This window comes from Mesocricetus auratus, unplaced genomic scaffold, assembly GCF_017639785.1.
Source record: "Mesocricetus auratus isolate SY011 unplaced genomic scaffold, BCM_Maur_2.0 Super-Scaffold_100029, whole genome shotgun sequence".
Classification (NCBI taxonomy): Eukaryota; Metazoa; Chordata; class Mammalia; order Rodentia; family Cricetidae; genus Mesocricetus; species Mesocricetus auratus.
This window is the reverse complement of record NW_024429210.1, coordinates 6,252,104-6,269,793: the sequence shown is the minus strand read 5'-3', so window position 1 is coordinate 6,269,793 and position 17,690 is coordinate 6,252,104. Positions and strand designations below refer to the sequence as shown.

The following is a 17,690-nucleotide window of genomic DNA, read 5'->3' as shown; positions in this document are numbered from 1 at the left end:
GTTAGGATTTGCTTCAAAGTTAGTGCAAGGCTGGCTTGGGATAGCACTTCCCTATCTGCTGGCGGAGTGAATCCAGGACATACTTTGTTCTCTGACAGACAGCTGTAGCTCAACAACTTTAGACATGTTGCAAAATTCTTGTCCTTGGGCATCTGTGAATGTTTCAATTGAGGTCTCTTTGCCAGGACTCTGACACTGACTGTCTGTCAAGAAGATAATTGCAAGGGGGGGGGGAGACTTCTAAGCTTACACAAAGACCTGGTTCAGAGAATAAAGGTAATGGGTGTGTTTACTTTCTTGCCAGAATCACACATTGTTGGGAGGGAGTCATCCAATGTGCCATCATGCAGATGGAAATTTTCTGCCCTGTCTGGTCCCAGTTTATTCCCAAATAAACACACAGAGGCTTATATTAATTATAAACTGTTTGGCCGATGGCTCAAGCTTCTTATTGGCTAGCTCTCTCTTAATTTTAAACGCATTTCTATTAATCTTTGTATTTCCATGTGGTCTTGGCTTACTGGTGATGCCTTGCCCTTCCGCTCCCTCACTCTGCCTACTACCTTTCTCTCTCTGTTTTTATTTCCTGCATGGCTAAATCCTGCATGCCCATTGGCCAAATCAGCCTTATTAATCAACCAGTAAGACAAACATATTCACAGCATAAAGGACATCCTCCATCAACAATGCATAGGGGAAATTTGTGCACAGTAAACAATTAAGACACTGTAGTGCTGTGGGAAAAATCTCCAAGCTGTAACGTGATGGAAAGAGCTCTTCACACAAGGAATCTTCAATGGGGACAGCTAACACATTCAGAAGGCAGTATTCCTTATTGTCTTATAGATAAGGTTAATGAGATGTGTATCTTTGGTGACAATATTCCTCATTGCCTTGCTAAATGAGGTCTGTCTTCCACGCATCTCTGATAAGTTGACCCCTGAAGCTTGCATAGAAATCTCATTGCATAATTCTGCAGTCCATAGCAAGAAATGAAGCTAAAATTGAGTTTTACAACATTGGAAAATGCTATGCAGCCATCTGGGGGAAAAGCCATCAAGGGTCTTACTACAATACTCACCATCCAGGAAAGATATACCCGCTGTTGCAAGAGTGGCATGACTTTTTTGGGGTAACCAAATTCTTTTTGTTTGTATTTGAGTTAGCTTTACAGGAGAGAATTCATGCCTGGTACTATGACTTGGTCAAAAGCCCATGGGCTAGGCCCTATGGGGGAAATTACTACCATTGTTTTGTTAAATGGACTTGTATGAAACTGCTTTCTAAATACTTGCTTATACCTATAGACAAGTGCTGCTCTCAACATTCATCAAAGCAGCCCTCCTCCCCCCAACAAACAACCGTGAACACAAAGGCTTAAGGTTGATTAATGTACTGAGAAGTGACTGGTAAGCACTTAGCCCTACCTGGTACATTTATATCACCCCTCTCAGGAAACATCATGGAAGAGGTGGCAGAAAAATAAAAAAGCTACAGGATGGGGGAGAGAGTCTGTGAAACATTATCTTCAGGGAATAATGTGGCCAATACAACCATGAACTCATATATTGCCCCCACATGATTGAATGTGTCCATATTCAGTAATGGATGGATGAGGGACTCCTAGGACTGTACCCCTCCCCGAGGAAGGGGGAAGTAATGAACTTCAGTGGCTACAGTCACTGTTGAGTCTCCAATGCTCTAGTGGATAACTCCAATCCATGCTCATCCAGGTTAAAGGGAAAGAGGGTGACAGGGGTAGCAGACAGGATTTATGGTGATTGTGAGCAGGATGCATTACATACATGTACTGTATTAGTAAGACAGATCACTCAATTTTTTCATCATTGTATGTTTTCTTTAAAGAAATCACCACCATCACCAAATGCTCAGACATTGTAGACCAAATAAATTGTGGTAAGAAATTAATGATCTGTGGATCTAAAAAAGTAGCATTAGTAGGACTCATTACTCTAAAATGTGGGGGTAATGAGTACAGATAAATTCACTGAGACACTGAAACAGGACTGAGTTTTCTATCCTCGTACACCCAATCTGCTCTGGTTGCCTAGAAGCTAAAGAGTTCTAATGTCAGATACTTATCTTTCTTTTTTTCTCCTTTTATTTTTGAGACAGGGTCTCACTATATCACTCTGGCTATAGACAAAGTTGGCTTTGGGCTTATAGACCATTTGCCTCTGTCCTGGGAGCTGGGATTAAAGGTGTACTTCACTATGCTCCACTGATTCCTGCCTTTCTGATGGAGATAGATTTGTTCTTATTTCTACTATGTCACATTCCCTACTTTCTAAGGCCAGCTCACTCTCAGAGAGAGAGAACACTAACAATATATAAGGTAGTTTCCACCCAGGTCTCTGTCAGTATTGGTGATCACTGTTTACAGGCAATTTCATTTTCATTTAATCTGATTAAACCAGTGGTTAAGGTACAAATTTCAACTAGGAAATAAACTGTTCCAGAGGAAAATCACAAAGTGCTTTATGTGAAGCCACTGCAAGAACTCTCCATATATCTCATCTTCCCATATGTGGTCACACTAGTTATCTATATTCTAGAAAGAGCATATAGCGCACCCTCCCACCTTAACACCTACAAAGTCTTCCTCATCACAGGAAGAAGAATATGAGTTGGAAGTTCCAATTTGAAGGATGCCTATATTCTAGCATTTTTCCAATACTTATATTCATTTTGGGGCCAAGTATTTGCAAGGACAATTCCTTCCCACTAAAATGATATTATGTAGACATTAACTTTCTAACTACACTTTGAGTAACTCTTCTTCAAGATGGACCTTGTTTGAACTTACATAGTTCCTTTATTACAGGTGAGATCTACCTGTAGAACTGAGTCTAAAGACAGGAAATTATAGCTAGGTTTGTCTGTGTACACATGGAGGAAATGGAGGGAGAAGAGTCCAGAGTTTGATACCAGTCTAGGTTACTTGGTGAGACCTTGAGATGAAAAATGGAACCAAATCAAACTCCAAAGACAAAATACGATTTACACTGAACCTTTCATCTTGTAAAAACATCAGAGACAAGGGAAGTAGTTTTGAGAAGAGAAAGAAAAAATACATGAGGAACAGGGGATATAATTGAAGGGTAATGAGAAAAAAAAAACAGAGCAGCTTTTCTGGAAGGAGCACTCAGTATATTTTATTTCCACCAGTTACAGTGTTCAAGTTTTCCAAGATCAGAATATATTCTTTGAAGAATCATCACTGATTTCCACAATATAATTTCATATCATATATTATCTTTTAAAAGAAATCTGTGAGACTACTTCTACATGCGATCAGATCAAATTATAAATTTTGCTAATAAGATCCAGCTTGTATTACCTCATAGATTTATGTTTTATTTTGCTTAAACTCCTAACCTGACACACTTCATTGTAGTTTTTGTTAGAAAAAGTAGTAGATGGCATTCATGTAAACAGTACATTGTGAGATGTGAAGCTGGATAACTTATAACCATCACCTCCAATATACACAACTTAAAAATAATACTATATGCTTACTTATCTTCCATGTAAAGAAACCCATGAAGCTGTTACAAAAGGCAGCACTTTTTAATAGGCCTCTGTGGCTAGTGTTGCTAGAATCATCACTGCAGTCACTGTCAATTTCCTAGATGTTTTGAGATTAGAAGTTGATTCTGCCAAGATAGACACCAAGGAATTCCACTTGTCCAGATGACTGAACAGCCAAGAAGACTCTTAGTCACTTCAAGTGACTTATTTGAGTCAGGTTATTCTATACTGTCAAGTCAGTGGAAGCATCAGAGACCTTTGTGTTGACCTGTGAAGAAATGTTCGCTTTTGTGATATTGAGATAAATGTCATACTGCTGGTCTAGGCCGAGATAACAGTCACTCATGAGATACAGGGTGAAGATATATCTGAAATAAAAAACAGAAAGTATATAATACATGTGAGTGAGAATGACTTTATGAAACATACCACCGTGTACAATAAAAGAAAAACATGGAGATAAAATGTAAATCTGCAATCATATTTTAATCCTTTTTCTGTTTTATGAAGCAAAGTTGGAGATTAATAATTTGAACATGTGTTTAAGCACGAGAATTAATAAATATAGGTGGAAGGAGATACCTACTACAAAAGGTCATTAGTACATACTCCAGTAAATGCAGGCTTTTCAGGACAGAATATCACCACACTTCACTATTTTGGAACTTGAATGTAAGATGCTGCTTACCTTCCAGGTGTTTCAGGAGTACAGAAAGAGAGGGAGATGTCATGATGAGTTCGAACAAATCCTACTCGTTTTAAAGCAATTAGCTCTCTCTTATCCACTTCTCCTAATATCAAAAACCATCCTTCATCTTTTAATTTGGGAAATCGAGGAGTAACTGCGTAACTGTCGTGTTTTCCCTGAAAACCAGAAGAAAGATAGAAGATTATCACTGCCTGTATTTTCTAGTCTGCTGGATGTGGTTACAAGGCTATACTATTTCCCCTGAAGTTGAACATATCTAGCTCAATATTTTACAGTTCCTTTCTTCCTACTTTTGTTTCTTTACTATGTCTTTAGCTCCCTTTCTTTAAGGATCTCAGAGCATATGAAGGGATCACTCAATGACTATGACTATCAAATCATTTGGCTCAGCTCTGAGTCATGACATATCGTTTATGCCATTCCTAAAATAAACATTAATATTCCACAGACAGATGAGAAATATGAGGTACAATTTTACATTTAGATGTTATATGAATATTCCAAAGCTGTATGCACAAAGAACTAATGGTTAAGAACATGAATATGCAAATGAATACATTACTTAATACTAGACAATGAACCTCATAATAACGAACAAAGGCAGAACCTTTGCTTTGCCCAAGAATAAAATCCAAATTTTATTGTTTATTTTTACTTTATTTTATTATTTAGTTGTTTATTTCTGTTTTTTGTTTTTTTTTTCCCAAGACAGGGGTTCTCTATGTGGCCCTGGCTGTCCTGAAACTTAATCTGTACACGAGGGTGACCCTGAATTCTGAAATTTTCTGCTTCCTGAGGGCTGGGATTAAAAGTATGTGCCACCACCACCCAGCAAAAGGGCATTATTTTAACGTGGTATAATGAAAACTCTTTTCTTAAAGGTGGCAGATGACACCCATAAACAGACTGCTCAAATTTCGAGGGAACAAATGATGAGAAGTTGGACAGCAGCTAATCTCATGAGGCGATATTACAAATAGTAGTTTCAATAGCAAAGAAATAAAGAGCAAAGGAGAGGAGTAAGAGAGAGAAAGAAAGGGAGGCAGTGCTGAGACTCCTCTGGGTATTTAGCTATGAAGGAAATACGGTGAGCAAATGGATGAAAGTCAGATACTAAAGTACAATCAACAGTGGATGTACCACTGAGCATATTTAGTCTAACCAGAAAAGAATCATGGGATATGTATGCTTGGAATATCTTCTCTTCTTGATATCTGACTCATGGAGCAGTGTCAAAAAGCCATTTTAGAGAGACTATCTCCCAGACAGTGGGAACCAGCACTTGTGAGGCAGAGGCAGGCAGATTTCTCTGAGTTTGAGGCCAGCTTGTTTTACAAAGCTACACAGAGAAACCCTGTCTTGAAAAACAAAATAAAGTAATATTCCACAAAAATCAGAGAAATACTAAATAAATTACTCAAGCACCCCAAGGTCTAAGAAAAACCAGAACGATCCAATCCCCCAAAGTAGATTAGATGGAAAGAAATAATAAAAATCAGGGCGGAAAATAATGATATGAAAGTTGAAAAAAAAAACAAAGTAAAAAATCAAACAAACAGAATCTATGAGAACGTAGACAAGATAAACTTGACAAACACCTAGACAAACCAAGCAAGAAGGAAAGAAGCAAGCTACTGAAAACAGAGATGAAGGTAGATATTGCAACAGACATTAGTGAAATTTAAAGGTTCTTCAGAGACATCAAAAAAAAAAAGCCAATTCTAAAAAATTAGAAAATGTAAAAGAAATGGATAACTATCTTGACACACGTGACCTACCCAAATCAACCAAGAGCATATAAACACCATACCAGGCAATGGGATGGAAGCAGAGAGTGGTAAGACTCCCAACTAGATGAAGACCAGGCTCAGATGGAGCTCCTGTTGAATACTACAAGACATCAAGAACTAAAAACAATGCTCCTCAAATGATTTCTTTCACAAAAGGTACAAGGGTTACAAAGCAAGTTCCAGGTCTACTCACCCAGGCACGGAAACTGTAAAGCTCAGCAATTTGTAACATATACAGCTTGCCGAAATACAAGGCTAGATGTAAATATGAAATACTTGAAATTTATGTCTACAAAGATCATCTATTGGTTTTGTAAGACAATGACCTTATGACATAAATATACTAATACCAAAAAAGCTCTTCATTAGACTTCATTGTGTTCCAAACAGTTTTTTTTAAAACAATAATTGGAAATTAAATTTAGTTTTCCATCACAATTAAGTCTATTTTTAAGGTGAATATTAGGGTAATTTCACTAAGATTTTATTTTTATAATTAATATTATTCTCCCATCTATGATTTTGTATGTGAAAACAGAGGGTAAAAGTTGCTAGTTGAAACCTTATTCATTAAGGCTTACTCTTGATAGCAGCAAGGACTGAAACCACTAGGCTGAAAGGAAGAAGCCTTTATTCAATTATGGTGTCACTTAAAAACTACCTGACCATTCTACCTGATCTCCTAGGACTTAAAAATGATTTTGATGTCAGGCTAAAGAAAAGAGCACAGTAATATACAATAAAACCAATATACATTTTTTTCTCTATATGAAATTGACAAAGCTTTCTTGAATGCATAAAAATGAAGGAAGCAGGCAGAGGTGGCAACTGAGCCACAATTGTGTCCTGTTCAGGTGCAGAGTACTACCTAGGAAAGCTTCAACTCATCTGCATGTAGTGCAATGTAGGTTCTGTACATCAAGGTCCTCCAAGGCAGTCTTTCTCAGAGTTTAATGTCCTCAAAAATCCTGTGGGCACTAAGGAGAGTATCAAATCCCTGAGATTGTCTGCTTAGCGTGGAGGGTGTTCAAGGAATCTATACTTTAGAAGGCGCTCCAGCTGGAAAAAAGTTTGAGTGGTGCTACAGGCAACATAAGGTGGAGGGTAATTCTGGACATGAAAAATGGCACAAGATGAGATCTGACTGATTTCAAAAGTCTGACAGTTAGCTGCTAATGCCAGTTGAGAAAGGAGGATTCATGAGTGACACGGACACATTAGTAATAGAGAAGATATTTGTGGTGGTGCATGCAAACACTTGGTGTGACATATTTGAGGATGGAAAGCAAATGTTACACCTTGTGGAACCCAAAATGGACTCTCCGCAGGCTGACTTGAAGCACATACTCCTGATCAGCATGCAACTTGATCCATTTGTTGTCATCTCGTTTGTCTGCTGTCAGAGTTGAGATGGAGAGTTCATTATGTCCTTCGACTGAGTCATCCCATGAGCCTTTAACACTTATGCCAACATTTATCACTGGCAAGCGAGACAAGAAATTCCATGCCTGAATAAAAAAGAAAAATAAGGAAGGAACAATTAGTGGAAAATGCAAAGAACAACTAAGAAATGGTGTGCTTTTAGAAAGTCAGTCTTCTAACTTTGAGACTTAAACCATGTTGATGCAACTGTTGAAATAACACAGAGATATTTTATACTTCCCTAACTTTATGCTACTACTAGGCTCCTGCTAGTGCTATGACCCATTTACCCATTCATAGTTCACTAGCTTCTATTATATTGGTATATGCAGAAATAATATGCTTTCAACTTTAGTTTAAAAAATTGAAAAGAGGACACTGCATTAATTATATTACATTATTGTAAATCTCACCCGATTTGAATAATTTTTGGCTACACTAAAAAGTAAATATGGCTAAAAAATTACTGTTAACTTTTTTTTTTAAAGAGATGTGCCTATTCTGATATTATAGTGACTTTTAATGAGGAAAGCATTACTGGGGCCTATAAAGACAACTTGAAAAGAAATTGATGTCAGTATCTTTCATTAAGCAACTAAATGAAACATAATTTTTGTTCACATTCTAAATTCATTCTGTCAATTTCTATAGTAAAATCCTGTAACAGCTATAATTTATAAGGAGCCCTATAATTCTAGGTGTTGTAGAAAAAAATTGCGTTATTACCCAACAGCACTAATTAAGACACTATTTTTGAAGAGTGGAAATACGTGGGCCCTACCTTCAGCTGGGCAACACAATACAGCTGGCTCTGATGGTACAGATGTGGGAGAGCTGACCGTGAGTGCTTGAAAGCAGGAGACCTGGCCCCACACCTTAATCATCGCTGCAAGGGGTGAACTAGCCAGGGAAATGCTGGAGACCTCATCCTGGTGGTGAGGATGGGAGAACTAAGAGGCTGATCAACCCTACAGCTGCTGAGGCGTACCCCAACATCTGCCCCATCCATGACCTGGTGGAGCAAATTTACTACTGATCGAGAATACATCTTGCTATAGTTTAAAAAGTATATGAGCATTTTCACTTCGGTGTCTTTTGATTCCTTAATGAATACCACAGCTTTTCTGATAGACTTTAATTGCTTGTACACTGCTGTTTTACTGCTGCTGAGTATATGCAATTGAAATGAAGTAGCCTGGATGAGCCAGATCACCCTCAGGAATTAAAAAAAGGAAAGGAAAAGAGAAAGAAAGAAAGAAAGAAAGGAAGGAAGGAAGGAAGAAAGGAAGGAAGGAAGAAAGGAAGGAAGGAAGAAAGAAGGAAAGAAAGAAGAGTTAGCTCAATGAGAACTGCCACTGTCACCTGAATCCTGTAACTTTTTCTTATGAATTTGAAATTAGGCCTGGAGCTAGATTCTGAAATAGTCTGCTAGATAATGTAGTTTAAGTACACATGAGGGCTGAGACCCTGCCAGAAGTAGCTGTTAATGAGTAGAGAAACTGCTCTACTTATGACAGGCCAGTATAGAAAAATGGCCAAGGAGACCAGTTTCAGTAGGGCATTTATTTAATGAGATAGCACAAGTGAAACAAACCTACGTTTATTCTTTTTACTTACACAATTAACTTAGTTACCAATAAATTGTTTCTGTTTTTAGCAACTCTTACAATGCTCTTAAAAGTATCTGGCTTTTATATGTATGAAATCTTTTGGAAGGATTTAGTATTATTTTCAGTCTATAATATGTACACATTTACTTACTGGGTATATATATATATGTGTGTATATGTATATATGTGTGTGTGTATGTATGTATGTACATATCATGAGCTATTTTTAAAGAAACTGCTAAGACATTTCAATACCAGCCAAACATATTTATCTGAGGATTAATCTTCATCTATTGAATCAGGCAAGATCACTGCCATGCATACAATTATTTAATTAGCAGCCAAATCCTCTGCCAGTCAGCAGCCGTTCCAGGCATACTGATGGGGTAGGAGATGCAAATCTCACAGTTGTACTGCTTTTTCTCATTACTACTGCAATTAGCACTTAAATTGATGCTTTAAACATACTAATTTCTGGAATAATTCAGGATTTGTATGTTACCTGGGATCGCCTCACTGCAGAGCCGACACCAGATTGCTCTGCAAATTGAAGCACTTTTGAGCCAAATAACCATCATCATATCAGACAGAGCCAATTTGCATTTGGTTTTAAAGATAACAGAATGGCAATTTATGCAAATAAATTAAGTAAGTTTACTTCTGAGTTCTCCCTCAACTAATTATAACAATGTTCTAATTTTTTATCAGATCTAAAACTTGGCTTAAAATCAGTATATGTTATTCAAGAAATCTGTTGTTGCTCACAGTAGTCTTGTTTGAGTTTAAAAATGTTTTTATTCATAATTTTGATGGTAATTTAGATAGAAATATAGGCATTTATTATGAATATTTATATAATGATTTGTGTCAATCCGGGGTTCAACAGAAACTGAACAGTCAATTAGATACTTATGCCTGTTTACACTTTTACCAAGTCTTACCTAAAGTAAGTCACTTGGAAAATAAAAGAATCATGGTGGAGGGGTTTCCTCAATACTTGAAGTTGCAGATCAATACATCAATGAAGGAATGCTGAATATTTACTTTAAAATTTTAGTATAAAATATTAACAATTTAAAGTCTAGATACTCAAATATTTCTGCCACCATTCATTCATGTTTTTGGTTTCCCAAATACAGTAAAAATACAGCAATTTACAAACTACAACAGTCTCAAATTTAAACTATGGTGTTTCAGGCAACATTCCTTGGCCTTGTGAGGCACAACTGCATACATAATGAATAGTGTGCATACTAAGTGTTTAGAACCAAGGCTACAGTGAAGTTGTGAGATGAAACGCGGATGAGCAATGCTGATAACATCTCAGGTACATGATATGTTTGATTTTAAATTAACTTTTGGTCCTTATGCATTCAGAAACGCTTCATTGTTACTAGTTTTTCATGATTCCATTACCATATGGGTTGGCAATCCACAGCTGAAGAAGCTGTGTTCTAAGTTAGGAAACTTGACCTGGAGGAGAGATGGATATACCTGCTTTGCTTTTGTTGACTGTAATTCATTCTCCACCATGGAGTTGAATACATGGTCTTTCCCTTCACAGGCATGGATCAGCTCAGGAAGGCACTCGATGGATGTTCGCCACCTAGCATGTGGGCTCTTTACGGGTGGTTTCCATTTCCTATGAAATATTATATACCAATAAAATAATTCCTTCATAGCCAAATGATGACAGTGGTTTTAACAGTTTCTTTAAAATAGATGTACACTTTGTAGGTCACTTTGCTAACTTTTAAATATCACTCAGTATTCTCTAAGTCATCTATCTCTACTACTATATGAAATGTATAAACCGTAATCTATATTATAAAATACTTAGTTTTCACAGACAGTGGGTGTCTACAGGAACACAGGCCATTAGGTCTTATCTAGGAAAAAAAAATACAACTGAAACCACACTTATACTCATAAGGGTTTCTAGAAAACTGGAGGGGATTTCCTAGGCCCCAGCTAATTCTTAGTTCACATAATAGACCTCTGGGTCCCTTAATATGCCTTCTTTACTGCTGAGATCCAGCTTTTGTAACATTTAATAATGCAGATAGCCACAGACACATATGAGTGTTGGCCACATCTTAATACTGGCTACTGGTTTGTTTTGCTCTAAGCACATTTTTATTACTTTTCAGGGATATCCCACAGTAGATGCAAACATCCTGGAGTGCTATGGAGCCCAATATATTTGATTTAAGTAAGAGACTCTCATGAAAGGAATCATTATATGCCTGAGGTGTTGTTTGTTTGTTTGTTTGTTTTTGTTAGTATGAGTCCTAAGGGCTCATGCTGTCTTGGCCTTGAACTCCTTGTCTTTAATTTCTGAGTGCGGTATACTAACGAGACTGGTTTACATAGTGCTGGGAACTGAACCTAGGTCTTCCTGATTGCCAGGCACGCACTCTATCAACTGAGCTATATCTCCAACCATGCCTGAGGTTTATGCTATTATTTGTATCTATAAGAATTTAATGATTGCAACCCCCTACGTCATAAAAGGAACACGATGGCAAGTTTCAAGTTTGATTTCACAACTGTAAAACAAGATTTTGGTTAAAAGGTGTTTCTCAACTATGAAACACTGGTATTAAAGAAATATTTCGTTTAAATTTTGCCAGCCTCCATGTATTATGAATTGCTTTCCCTCTGGCTAAAATATTTATAATTATTACATGAGGTCTAAGGCCAAATAATTTGATGCTAACACAAACTCTTATAGTATATAAAACAACATTTATAAACATTTTGTAGATGTGCACAATTTCCATTTGAAAACATCTCTGATTTTTTCATTCTCTGGCAATTTATGTTTGTTCACAAAGTATATTATCAATGTCTTCTTAATGGAGGCTGATATTGTAAGGAAATAAATTCAATTAAAACAGACATATAACCAACAAATGCCGCAAATGGGAAAGGGTTTGGATAGGAGAAGAGGTTAAACTTGCGGTTCTCCTTTGGTCTGGTAACCCCATTCCAAGGGAGGATTATTATATCACACCCATACTTTTCTCCCGCTGAAAAAAATTCTAGTTCTAGGCACCATGTGAATTGTAGGAGCTCCATGAGGTTAGGAAAGAAAACTGCTTTTGTGGCCGAGGTGGAGGATAGCGATAGGGCTCAAACATGGCATGTAAAGCCAGTGGGTTGGATCTCAGCAGCCCGAGTCATTTTTTAAACAAAATATTGTTATATTAAAATAACTACATCAACAATTACCTGAAAACAACAATTATCCGAGTAGGTGAAGATGGTGCTGTTCTAAATTTGGTATTGTAAGAAGGGATGAGTCTTTATATTAAAATAATTACACCGACAATTACCTGAAAAGGTGAAGATGGTGCTGTTCTATGTTTGGTATTGTAAGAAGGGATGAGTCTTTTAGCCACCGGCCTTGGATCACCATCTGAACCAGGTGAGTGATATTCAGGGCAGTCACCAGCCAGCCCTGGCTTGCTGCTACATCCAGCATGGCCTGGATAAGGAAAATCATGTTAGCTTTAACAACAACAACAACAACAACAGTAAAGTCAAGTATTTTACCTTAAAGTTACTGTGTATCAGAACAGAAACTAAAAATTGAGCTATACATAAATTGGGGAACAAACAATTTCCCAGAGAAGGGTCAAAGAGAAGCTTTTGAGGATAATAAAAGAAAAAACATTAGACATTACTGTTTCTAGTAATAAGAAAAAGGTATACGTTTTGAGTAAATAGTTAACCCTCAAAGCATCAAGGGGATTTAACATGTAAAATTTACTGTCATTCAAATGTAAAATCAGTAACTGTAGAGAAAAAGTTGTTTCTTTTTTTAAATTAAAAAACATTTTCCTGAAGAGCAGGCTAAGAATTAAGAATTATAGGTAGAATCTTAATGATAATAGAGCACACCATAGAGACAATTGCCTGTGGCCCATGTGCAGTGATGGAAGCTATCCATTACATTATACATCTAATCTAATGTTTTATGGACAAACAAAAGGCTGCATTTGCTTAAGGCAAAACTAAACACTGAAATCTTATTTAAACAGAGGAAAAGTTTACATAGGCAAAGTGATTTCAATTAAATTAGATTCTGCAGAATGCTGACTCAAAGACATGTAAGTTAATATGATATTGGGCAATTATACAGTTTTGGGACTGTACTATCTTGTTTTGGGATGTACCTAGCAACCTATTACAATGACACTTTAACAGCAAATATCTCACTGACAGTAAGATGTTATAAAATGTTGTTCAAAATCTATTTTTAGAAATTATTTAAGCTATGTTAACAATGTGCCATACTAGCATTCTGCGCTATCAGTGTGACCATATTCTCCTAAGCTTTAAATTTCCAACTCTGTATTCTATAATTTACAAAAGGTAAAATAATTAGAAAGACTTGTCAAATAAAACCTATGCTCTTTTTTATGTACAATACAGGGAAATGGACCAAGGTTCTTGTGCTCCAGCACCATGTTAGTGTGACAGAATGATCAAACTGGTCATTAGCATCTGTTGGGCGGCTAGCTATACACCGAAAGCCTGACTATAGATATATTTACATGTGTGGATACACATAAGTATGTGCATATGTGGATGTTTCATGCACACTTGAACTCTGTGAAACACTATGTGTGTACATTTGTTCTTTTTATGCAAAAGCAGAATTTCTTTAACATGTTTGAGGCATACAAATTATAATGAATGCTATGTAGAAAATAATGTAGTTTACAAATCACACTTGAGACTAGCTAAGAGAACAGAAAAGAGAAATCAATAACTGTACTAATGCAATATGATGCTGCATTTAGAACTTGTAATGAGGATTAACGACAATTTTACTTTGGATTTTGTATTGTAGCTTGACTGGAAATATATTCCAGATCAAAAGCTCACATCTAGAGTTGGGTAGACTAACCATATGGTTTTAACTTTGAAGTTTTCATTATGAAGTTGAAAGATTTCATAAAATTTATGAGCGTTCTCCACAAGTTTTCATTGTATGATCCAGATGTGAAAATACAAAAAGAAAATCATGCAAAGTAAGTGCTTACGTCAAGTGAAAGTCTTATCATGAACTGAAACTCATCTTTAATTTATAGAAAAGAAAGGGATGATAAAGGTATTGCAACAGTACATATGTGCAGAACTACACACTGCTACATCTGTCTGTCAACCATTGCTCCACTGCTTAGCCCCTATCTTCACTGTCTCAGGAATCTCCATTTATTCCCATTCTAATTCTATTTTCTTTAATCAACACTTTGTTTTCTTACTTGAGTGAATTTCTAAAGAGATAAAACAAATCAGTCCATTCCTCTACTTAAATGTTTTCAATGACATCACACTGTGTAGCAAACAAAACCAGACAAGTCTTGCAGCATGGCAGTCAAACCCATTAACTACTGTCCTTCTTTTCTCTCTGGTCTCCTTGCACAACATACTCTCAGTGGAGTAATACAACATGATTGGCATTTTCCAGATTTATACAAGCTGTTAATTTTTTAAAATGAATATCAGTCTTTTAACCCTATACACTTGAGAATTTACCATTCATCCTTTGAAGCTTTCCTGATTCTTCCAGATACAGGCCAGTTTGTCTCCTCTGCCTCTATTCTCAAGGTAGCCAGCCGATCATTATCTTATTGCGAATCTCTGCCTACATGTTATCCAGTAAACTACAGATTCCTTGCCATAAGAATTTATAATCATTCTTTGTAGTTATAGCCCTAGCACAGTGTATTCATTAAATATTTTGTGTTGGGCTGAATGAAAATGGCCCCACAGACTCATAGGGAGTCGCATTATTGGAGGTGTGGCCTTGGAGAGTAGGTGTGGCCTTGTTGGAGCAGGTTGGCCTTGTTGGAGTAGGTGTGGCTCTGTTGGAAGAAATGTGTTACTGTGAGTGGGCTTTGAGTTTTTTTTTAATTAAAAAGATTTATTTATTTATTATACAGCATTCTGTGTGCATGTTTGTCTGCAGGCCAGAAGAGGACACTAGATCTCACTAGAGATGGTTGTGAGCCACCATATAGTCGCTGGGAATTGAATTCAGGACCAGATAGCTGCTGAGCTACCTCTTCAATTCGAGGGCTTTGAGGTTTCAGAAACTGAAGCCAGGCCCAGTGTTACTCTCTCTTCCTGCTGCCAGCAGATCCAGATATAGATATCTCAGCTGTGCTCCAGCACCATGTCTGCCTTTGTGCTGCCATGCTTCCCACCATGCTGGTAGTGGACTAAACCTGTGAACTGCAAGCCATCTCCAATTAAACGTTTTCCATTATAAGAGTTGCCATGGTCTGGGAGTCCTCACTCTCTCTGAGGAGTGGATATGGGTTGGCATGGGGAGATGGTGGGAGGAGTGGGAAGATAGGAGGAGAGAAAGAACTGGGATTGATATGTAAAATAAGATTGTATTAAAAATAAAAAAAAAAACAAAAAGTTGCCATGGTCACAGTGTCTATTTACAGCAATAAAATGCTAAGATATATTTTTTTCATTAAAGTATAAGTAAAAATTCAAATACAGTGATTATAACATTATGACTAAATTGTTGAGCTCTACTAAAGGCAGTATAAAAGAAAAACATACAAACTTTGCTGTCAGACACAGTTTTAGGTTCTAATTTTATTCCATTTATCACATCTAAATTTGAGAAAGTCACTTTACACTACTGAATCCAGAAGAGGTTGTATGGAAGCAAGAGAAAATACATTACACGAGCCTCCCACAACTGTCTGCTGCACAGGAGACAGTAGTGAACAGAGACCTAGTTCAATATTTTAAAACGATACTTTCCTTTCCACTCCTAGCAGAGATTTCCATTTATCTTTTTGAGGTCCATTTCTACACAGGGTGGGAGGAGGAGAGGAGAGGAGCATGCATGTCCAGGAGTAGATGCACGGGCTGGGCGTCAGGACAGGTTTGTGAAGGGACAAGAAAGTCAAGGGACAAGACAAAGGACTAATTCAGTCCTTTGCTGAACATAGCCTTTTTTTCTTCTCTTTTTCTTTGGACATTACTTAAGCAACACAGTGTATTAGGTATCATAAGCAATCCGCAGGTGACTTAAGGTGTAGAGGAGTATATGCATATGTTACATATAAACACTACCAAATACTAAAGAAGAGACTTGAATATCCATAGATTTTGGCATCTTTCAGGGTCCTGGAACCATTCCCTGACAAATACTGAAACAAGATTTTATTTGCTTTAATTGAGAAGCGTCCTTGAAGTCCCATTTGATCTAATGCACATTCCTAACAAAACCAGTTGCTCTAAATTACAGCCTGCTCACATTCTACACACTTTCTTCTCAATTTCATTGGTTGTTTACTCTACTAATTACACTTACTACTATACATACACCCATATACTATAATATATACATACTATTTACTATACTAAATATACCATTAGAGCCAAGCTCTATTCTAAAACTCATGTTCTAGAACTCTGTAGTCTTAAATATGTTTCTTTCTCTGGCCATGATCATCTATAAAATGAGCTTAAACTTAATGTTACATAAAAATTTCTAATCTACTGTTTGACAAGTAGCAAGCATTTAGTAAATGTCTACTCTAATCACAAATTACTTTCAGTATCATGGATAGTGCTCATATGGCCTTTCTTGCCATCCTCTCCTACCTTTCTGGGTCTTGCCTCCTGCCTCTGCTCTGTTATTGATTCCTTTGCTAGTAGTGCTGTTCATTGCAACTTTCTGGTTGCCCACTTTGTTTCCTGGATTTCTGAGTCCAGCTCTAGCCTATATTCCCTATGGAGCTTGTCTTCACTTTTATAGCCCACAGGCTTTGTAGGCAGAGTTTCTGTCCCACCTGGTCCCACAACCACTTTGCCCCAAATAAACACATAGATGCTATATTAATTATAAAACTCTTGACTGATAGCTACAGCTTCTTTCTGTCTAGTTCTCTTTTAATTATTAACCCATAACCATTAATCGATGTATTTTCACATGGTCTTGGCTTACTGGACCTGTTACTCCTTTGGTGGCTACATGGCATCTCTCTGGGGCCTACCTCTGCCTCCCTTTCCTGTTTTCTCCAGGCCTCATCGCCCCACCTATGTTCCTTCCCTGGCTATTGGTCAAACAGTGTTTTCTTCATTAACCAATAAGAGAAACATATATACAGAAGGTCATCCCCCATCATGGCTTCACAACTCCATCTCCATTAAAATGTATCCAAAATCAAACTTATCATCTCCCTTCCAGCCCACCTTGCTTCAGTGAATAACAGACACCTTTATTATTTCTATTACAGTAGGTTTTTGTTGTCTAATGTTATAAAAATGGATATAGTGCTAGAAATCACATTTTCATTCCACTATAGCTAGAGATGATAATCAATGGAAATTGATTTCAATTTGGTCAGAGAAAGTCTTATAAGTGTCAGCCCCCTCCATGTTTTTCTGTCTCCTCAGTGTGCCAAAGCAATCTTCTGTGGTTGGCTATCAGAGCTCTGTGATAAACTCTGACATAACCTGGGAAAGACTGGTGTAAGAGAGTAAGGTCCAGAGTCCTTCCCAGGCTTAGTCATCTGTTGCCAGGGTTCTCAATCTCCCATCCTTAACCCTGTCAATTATGAC

General features: G+C 37.1%; 1 protein-coding gene across 2 annotated transcripts in view; it reads right to left on the bottom strand.

The window, feature by feature from the left end:
• Nucleotides 1–3,149: 3,149 nt before the first annotated feature.
• Nucleotides 3,150–17,690, bottom strand: part of Ascc3 (activating signal cointegrator 1 complex subunit 3) — a 252,501-nt gene continuing 237,960 nt past the window's right edge. For both annotated transcript variants that reach the window (XM_040733169.1, XM_040733170.1), the window contains exons 38-42: nucleotides 12,422–12,573; nucleotides 10,578–10,725; nucleotides 7,350–7,559; nucleotides 4,241–4,416; nucleotides 3,150–3,920 (exon numbers count right to left, since the gene is read on the bottom strand). In XM_040733169.1, the coding sequence (XP_040589103.1) occupies nucleotides 3,776–3,920; nucleotides 4,241–4,416; nucleotides 7,350–7,559; nucleotides 10,578–10,725; nucleotides 12,422–12,573 (831 nt within the window). In that variant the 3' untranslated portion in view covers nucleotides 3,150–3,775. The remainder of the gene's footprint in view (nucleotides 3,921–4,240; nucleotides 4,417–7,349; nucleotides 7,560–10,577; nucleotides 10,726–12,421; nucleotides 12,574–17,690) is intronic.